The sequence below is a fragment of the Malurus melanocephalus genome, unplaced genomic scaffold (assembly GCF_030028575.1).
Source record: "Malurus melanocephalus ecotype Western Australia unplaced genomic scaffold, MMel_1.1 scaffold_777, whole genome shotgun sequence".
Classification (NCBI taxonomy): Eukaryota; Metazoa; Chordata; class Aves; order Passeriformes; family Maluridae; genus Malurus; species Malurus melanocephalus.
The window spans coordinates 122,064-130,674 of NW_026624009.1; the positions used below are offsets into that span (position 1 = coordinate 122,064).

The following is an 8,611-nucleotide window of genomic DNA, read 5'->3' on the forward strand; positions in this document are numbered from 1 at the left end:
AATAAAGTGGTAAGCAGTACACAGGTGCTATTTTATCACAGATAACCCATGAGGAGAAACAGAGGTCAGGAGAACTTTAAAAGGCAGATATGACTTACTCTGACTTTAATTTGCCTCCAAAAACATGGTCACTGACCCTTTAAATCACAAGCCAATTACAAGCATTGTAGTGCCATTACTAATTACATGCTGRGAGTGTAAATTTAAAATGGCAATTTCAATTTTCAGTTCATTGGGACAATGCAGGAAAATGAAATTGCATGCTAATTAGTTCWTGTGTATCAGACACCTGAAAGATTAGAGAAAAAAAAAACTTCTGCACTCATTACAAGTGAGYTATAAGCAGAGCACTCAAACCTTTTATTTGCCAGGCTGCATATAAAKAAAGAAATTAAATGACAAAGAAAATTGATAATGATGGAACAAGGCAAAAATAGCTACAGGCTTGTACATAATCATACTTTGAGGGACTTTTGCCCATTATACACGGCTTCCTTTAGAATTTATCTAACTTTAGAAACTACAAGAGGGGAACARGCGATTGCTTCAGGTTCACTGCGTTAAATGCTAATTTACATGCCCTAAAAATGGATTTTCTGGTTTCATAACTTTCTGCTTAATCTCTGCCAAACAATCACACCGTTTTTTTGGTGCCTTCTTCTGGACCAGCTGCTTCATCATTTGGAGCAACATGGAAAAGGTTCCAGGTACAGACTGCTCTCAGTAGGGGCTGGGAAGAAACTGGTGACACCATGAGTAAAAACTCAAGTGGAGGGTTTGAAATATTTTCTCCCAAAGAGCAAAGGAAGGCAGCCAGGAATTTAGCCCAATTCTGACTTTTTGTAACCTTCTACAAACATTTGAGAAGTGTCTTCCTGGCCAATTTGTGAAGTGTCTCCCAGAACCTGTGCAAAAATGAGACATGGTATTTGTACTTCTCCTCTCAGAAGAAACTGTTCACCCTTAAAAGGGTTGGGCAGTGTTTGTTTCTTAAAGCTCATTTCATGCTTGAAGAAGAAGACAGTGCTATGCATAAAGTGAATCTGTGGATGTCTGTACCTTGCCAAATCTAAAAAAGAGTTTCCGCGGAACACTAAAAAGCACTTTTTCCCTGAAAGTGTCCTCAGATTTTGTGGTCCCAGTTGTTTCAAAGAAACTGAAATGGAAAGAAATAAATTCATTCGAAACTTCTGCTCTTAAATGACAAGGGATATTTTTAATTTTGTTCTGAGATTAAAAAAAAAAGGAGGATAAAAAAAGAAAAGTATTTGGCAAGTTTTGTGAAAATGATAGGCTGAAMTTTATTTTAGAAGAAAAATGAGAAGAAAAAGAAAGGAATGTTTAAAACACATTAATCATATGACCAAAGCTTCTGAAAAAATCCTTACACATCATGGTTGTCAAAATTAAGGAATAATCTGTATGGGATGGGAATTACCTTCAAAAAGCAAAAAAATAAAAAAGAAAAAAAAAAGCAACAAATTATTCAGACCTGATGCCATGGGCTGAGATTTTAGACATGTTTTAACCCCTGCCCCAAGATTCTTTGCAGGTAAGAGCAAAGGAAAAGCTTTCCAGGGAGCAAAGTCCAAGGGAGTCTGGCAGCTGCCCCCACGGTGCCAAACACAAATGATCAGACCATAAAAAAAATCCCTGTCCAGTTCATCTCCTGGAAAAGACATGCCTAGGGGGCTGCTGCTAAATGARTTTGAAATTTTTCTCCAGCTCATTTAATAAAGCCCACAGTCTAACACAGCCCAAAAGCTRCCATAATGCTGACTTTTTCATTATCCATTAAAGTTACATTAGGTTTCTACTCCCATGGAAGTAATTCTGCTCAGGTCCCTCTGYGTGATCCTTTCCAGTTCTTTTCAATGTATAAATTTTACAGACTTCCTAACCCCTCTGATCTTTATGGACGAAAACTGAAATACGACACATTGAGGGCCCTTTGCGCTCTCKCTCTGCAATAAATAACAAACAGTAACACCAGGTTTTTAGTTTTTCAGAGCTGACAAAATCCAGCACTCCCACTGCACCAGTTTCAGAAAACTTCATCAAACAGGGCTTTGTGTCTGCTCTCCACAAAAGAAAAATGAGCAGGTGGTCCTGTGTGCTTTCACCCCAGTTATCTGGGAGCCTGTCAGAAAAAAAATCACAAATGGTAGGGCAAAAACTTGATTATKAAAAAAATATTAATACCAAGGTAGCTTCAAGAACAGTGTGCCTGATACAGCTTGAGGGCATTATGGACTGTTCAACWTAGTGCTTTCCAGATAAAATGCTCAAACATCACATTTTATTCAATCCTGCTGTGGGCTCACTGGAAGGGAAACATCCTAATCACATATTGACCGTGATTAGTGCAGAAGGTTTTTCCCATAATTATCGAACTCACTAACCTTTATTAACCAACGGCTCAAATTGCCAAAGCTGAGCCCAGTTCATATATCACGAAAAAGAAAACCTCATCCAAGCAAAGAGCTCCAGCAGTCACTAGATAGTCATTACCTTCATTAAAACACCGCTAAAAGGACTTCACATTCACCGCTTCATGGCTTTCACTGAAGTCGTTTGTTGGGCACGGAGAAATGCAGTTCACAGTGAGGGCACTGCCATTTGAATCACTCTGACAATAACATCTTTGAGTGGGGTGAGAAAATGTGTATTTTCAGCCCTATGGATACGGCTGAGCTAACAGCTGTTCCAATCTTAATTAAAACAGTCCTCGTTACTTCCAGCRATACTTAACCTGWGCRCCCAGAGCAGCTCAGCAAAGAGGARCAGCTCTTCCAGCAGGCTCTGSTACAGCCAAAAAACCACATTTAAAGCACTCTTAGCATGTGTCAAGGTATCTCTACCAAGAGATGCTGCTGTGATATATTTCTAAGGACCAAACCACCACATTTGTGGAATTTCCTTGAAGGGAGCCTGCATAAATCTGCTTCCACGGTTGGGAGCCACAATGAAACACATGCACACGTCTTTTTTACATGAAAAACAACTTTTTCATTTGTAAAGTCAAGATTATCACTACTTTGCAACTAAATAATCCCTTTTAGCCTCAGCTACGTCTCTGACAGAGAATAAGAATCTAGCTATTCGTTAACCACTTGTCTTCATCAGTTTCTTAAGTGACACTGGCAATTGAATCAAGGATATTTTTTTTTTTTTTCCTCTCCGGCTCCATCTGTTACCTGAATCCATGGCCATCTGTCATTTTCTGCAGCAGTCCAGGCATTCACAAGACCCTTCTTATTAAGTCGTGCATAGTACGGGTACCACTTCTGGAGTCCAAAAAGAGCTCGGTGAGTGGACGACGCCGTAATTTGTTGGTTTGACACAATCCCTCCTTCTATCCCTAGYGGGCCAGAGCATCCTGCAAATGAGGAAAAAAAAATGGAATTCAACTGAAATTATCAACTKTTCTGAGTCCCAAGTGGATGTAATTACAATAGCGTACAAATAGATCCAAAATGTTGTGCTGAATACAGTTTAAAAGAAATTTAAAGTACTTGACTAAAGCACCTTTTTTTTTTTTTTCTGTAGAAATTTAAAAAAACAAAAAGCAAACCAAAAGTACTGTTTGCAAGTAACTATCCTCATTATTAAAATTAATGAAATAGATTAAACTTTCAATTTCTTTTAGTTTGTTCTAGGAAAAGACTTGTGAGTTTTGATTTTATGGACACAATGGAAGGAAACAATCCTCAGATTCAAATATTGAAATGATTGCTAAAAGTAAATTAAAAATTCTGTAATTACTGAGAAGTTCATATTGTTCTTGCCTCAAAGTTCAGCATTTAGCCAGTACACTACAAATTGTTATTGCAGTAATCTTTAGAAATAGGAAAATAGACACAGATTATCATTCAGAAACATTAAAAATATTTAAAGGTTCATACATTTAATCAGCAAGCCACAAAGTAGGTATTTAACTGAAATGCTTCAGAGTTCAAGATTTTATGTATGGTATTCATCATTAATTTATTCACCAGAAATACTTGTAGATGTAATCTTTTTTAAAATCAAGATATTTCTGCATACATTGGTTTTTTTGAAGCCATTTGGGCATGGGAACAAAAGCATATTAGCCACTGAGAGCAATCCAAACTGAGAAAATTATTAAATTCATTCTATACAAACAATTGGCAGTCTATTCAACACCCCCACCCAAGTGTGTGAAGTTGTCCTTTCCTCAGTTCSGATGCAGAATAWAAAGAGAAGGTAATCACAAGAATTWTTGTGGCATTCAGTGTTTATTGTCCAGAAATTCTTCTGATTTGCAKGTCAGCTGCACTTTGGCAATTTTAAACTCCACAGGACAGATGTTTACTTACATTTCAGGTTTCCTCAGAAACCTGGCAGTGTTTCACCTCAAGCAGTAACCAAAAAAGAACTCTGAAACTCTGAAATCTTTACACTGCATGGGCAGAAAGTCACAAATAATTTAATTCTTCATTAATTTAAAGGCACAGAGAAGAAAAAGTGACCAGTGCAATTTGCTCCTCTCAGCCAGGAAATGGTGCAGGGAATCACTAGCTCCACAATCCCCAGGTATGGAGTGTCACTGGTGATGGAGAAAAATATAAACTGAAATGAAGTTTTAAGCTGATCATGGAGGAAGTGTGATGGATAGGCACACGTTTGTGCTCTGAAAAGGTAAAACAAAGCTCCCATGAAGGTGGGGTTCAGGGAGTGTTCCTCCCTTAAGAGAAAACCTGGCCTGAATTTCCAGGATAAATAAAATAAATAAAATAAAATAAATTCAGTAAAATGCTGTCCCCACTCAAATTAATGACTGAGCCGCACCACGTAATGACTTCACACAGGTTTTCACCAACCCACAAAGCTCATCTAGAACCTAAAGCCCTCGTGCTACTTCTMTTTTCAGCCAAGAATGAAAGCTTTGTGTTCATCACTTAAAACTGCACAAAACACAAAAAAAAAAAATGTGGCTCTTTCCCGTCGCCGTGATGGGTGAGAGGAAACGTTAGAAGAAAAACTCTTTGTCACCACCACAGGCAGGCACAATATAGAATACACTCAGAAAACCCACGTATTCTGGAAAAATGTCATTCCTCATTGTGTTTTCATCAAGTGTTACTCAAGGATTGAAAGGCCTATTCAAATCTTCGCAGTGTCTGAAGTATTTTCATCGAAGAAGAATCAAATCCTTTGGTGTGTAAACTGCTGTATCCGCTTGTAAGGAAGAGGTAAATGGCTCTTCTCTCCTAAGAAATGTAATTGTTCTCAAAAGTTTCTTATATTTAATCATTAAAAAAAAAAAANGTGGATGTAAAACTCACCAACACACCCATACCTACAGGGCATACGTATGAAATTAACCAACTTTAACAGCTGCAATCATGGACTGAAAATTGCTTAAAAATAGAGATGTGAGAAAACAGAAGAGAAGTTTCTGAAGGGAGAGTAAAAGGGACACGTTGGAGCCATGTTAGTTGATTTTAGGCATGTCTGTCGGTGCATCTCCTGTTTGAGATGCATTAAATGCTRTTTGAAATATGTGTGAAATCCTTACAAGATGAAGTTGAATTTTCCYTTCTAACTTGAAGGCAATTTCCTTTCTAGGTTTAATTACCAAGCACAGCACTTAACTCTTATTTTGTCAGCTATGACCGTATACCCTCAGCAGTGTTTATCTTCCTTGGCTTTCGGAGGATTATTCCTGAAATCCAAAGAAAATTGCTACCTTCAGGGAAGAGGTACTTTATTGTACAAGCTCCTTATTTTCTTTGCAGTTCCAGTCATGGTTTTGTCATGTTTGTAATTTTTTTCAATCTGAGCTAAACACAAAATTTACCACTCCTTGAAGTTAAAATTACCAGGCTAGAGATACTTTCTACTTCAGACATAACAACATGAGATGTGCAGAAATCATGAGATTGGATAATAGTTTCTAAAAAAATTATATTTCTTAAATTATCATAACATTCTGCTGTTTTTTTATTTTTATTTTTATTTTTATTTTTATTTTTATTTTTATTTTTATTTTTATTTTTATTTTTATTTTTATTTTTATTTTTATTTCTTGAACAGCCAAGACTTCAGCATAAGTTTCATTGGGGTACTGTGAGTGAGGTCCTTCCACTGTTAAGTCTGTCATTTTACTCACCCTTGAGATATTTATTTTAATCAGACATAGTTCTCTACAAGAAAAACCTTTCAATCACTTCCTTTTATCAGTCAGAATCAAACATTGAACACTTCTTCCAAAACCTCCACTAGATTGGCAAGTCACTCTTTTTTCTTATGAAAGCTCCAATGTGGCTATTACTCTCTAAATCCACAAGAAATTTCCTTTTCCTGAAGACTCTCAGCTGAATGACCCATCTCTGGTTCCATTAAATATGTTTTATCACTAAAAGACTGGTTACAGACCAGTTTATGCCCACTATATTAAATTTCAGACAGAAAAAAATACTTTTCTTCAAGTTACAAATTATTTTGTTGGGTGTTTAAGAGCTGTGAGACACCATTGACTACTAACAATGAAAACAGGCAATAAGCTTTTTCAGATTTTTTTTTTAATAAGATGCGTATTTTCCAGAACAAGTGCAAGATGTATTATATTTAATTATTATATTTCTATCAAATCCATGTTTTTTTTAACAGAAATCATGACAGCTTGGGAAATAATATCACTGCAGTGTCTGTGTGCAATTCAGACTGGTCAATGTCAGTCATTAAATTAAAAAAAAAAAAGAAGAATTATTAGTTAATGCAGAACTTAGGATATAACAATGTGCTTGATGCAAAAAAGTGAAAAAAATTAAAAAACAATTAAAAAGTTGCTTGATACAGATTCACAAGGCAGATTTTGTCATCTGGAGCTGTTATTTCAGTTTCATTAAAGAGCAAGATACTACATCAAGTAGCATTTAATCTTAATTTAATTTAATCTTACAGTGACAAYTATTGGTATGCACTAAATAAAACTAAATGCTTAAAGTATTGCTTCTCTTTTTCTCATCAAACACAGACTTATGCTCATGAAACTTCACTATCAATGGAGATAATAATGCCAAAGGATACCAGGAACCAYGTGAATGGATCCAGGGAAGGATGGGGAGAAACAGCAGCAAAAGAAAAGTGAAATTTTGAGTTCTCCTAAGAATCTCCACCGCACGAAGGCAACAGTTATGCACCTGCACTGACATTTAAATTAGATCTAGACACATTACCTACCATTCTGCACAACAAACCAACTGGTTTTCAGTCCAGATTTCGCTTGCAGACTAAGGTTTTGGTATAAAAGATCTCCCCAGAAAGAATATGAGTTCTGTGCTTCCACCCTTATCTCTGGAAACAAAAAAATCCCACGGCTGAACAATAATATCAGAGCAAAATGAAGTAGAAGAAGAAGTAGAAGTGGTTTACATTGATATCTCCTCAAAAAAAAATCAAAATAGGGAAAAAGTAGCTGATTCTTGGTCTTTATAGTGAAGAGACAAACTATTTTAACATAAAGAGTTACTACAGCAAGAGATAATAAGCAGAAAGCACTGGGTAAATATATTACTTGAGCGTATTTAATTTGAACTTTTACGTTTATGTCAGTCCACAAATTAGGCAAAACTTCCAAATGGTTTAAAAATTGCTTACAAATGTGAGGATTATGCCTCTGCAAATAGAATGAAAAGATTTCTTGTTATTGGTGATGGAACAYGCCTGACTTTCCCCCATGAATATATATCTTTCATTCCCTCTCTCGGTCTGCCTCTAGCTAACGTCACCAAAACAAACAGATGCAAAATTGAAGGCAGGGAGAAAACAAATCTGCTGTAGACATCTGCAATCCTTTCTCCCTCCAAGCACCTCGTTTTCTGGAATGAGATTACYCTGGCTGTGCTTAGCAGGGCCTGGTAATGGTGCTGAACACGAGCCCTGACAATGGGATTACGGATGACCTCTGGTGCTGCAGTAATTCACGCTGCTCCCCACCGGGCTCTGATTCCTTCTTCTAATTCCTCTTCCCACCAGACATCCTTGCCCAGTTTGTTCTGCCAAGGACAGCTCTTCCAAGAAAACAGCATGTCTGATTTTTAGGAGCTTGTTAGATGGCCATTTAAGGGTCTCTTAACAAAGTGTAATGCCCACCCATGTGCAATGTGATATTTTTGCAGGGCCTGCTTTTCCACAACCCTTATATGATATTGCTAAAATCCTCTTTATTAATGCCAYCTTTAGTTCTACCCATTGTAAACCCTAAAGTGTTTTTGCAGAGAAGAAATTGGAGAAATATCTTCAATTCTTTCTACAGATCCTCTTTTCTTACACTCATTCATCAATCATTCACTTCTGATCACTGTCTAAAACACAACTAATTGATTGTCAACAGACCAAGCATTGTTATTGCTAATCTCTAAAAGAAGGGTGCATTTAAAACCTCACATCTGCAAGGTTGCAATAAGAAAATATTTCCTTTCTTTTTATTATTTCTCCGTGAAGTGATTGTTTTTGCGTTAAACCCCATCACATTAATAGTATTGACATCATCCATAGGCATGCTCAAAATGATTTTAACAAAACTGGCCAGGGAAGAATTATTTCAGAATGAAGACACACTGTTTGCATCATTGTCCTTATC

The 8,611-nt window shown here is 36.7% G+C and overlaps 1 protein-coding gene across 1 annotated transcript in view; it reads right to left on the minus strand.

The window, feature by feature from the left end:
• EDIL3 (EGF like repeats and discoidin domains 3) overlaps positions 1–8,611 on the minus strand; it is a gene marked incomplete at its 5' end in the record, with an annotated part of 151,632 nt that overhangs the window by 62,278 nt on the left and 80,743 nt on the right. Inside the window, one exon of the mRNA XM_057385077.1 lies at positions 3,198–3,379. Within this exon, the coding sequence (XP_057241060.1) occupies positions 3,198–3,379 (182 nt within the window). The remainder of the gene's footprint in view (positions 1–3,197; positions 3,380–8,611) is intronic.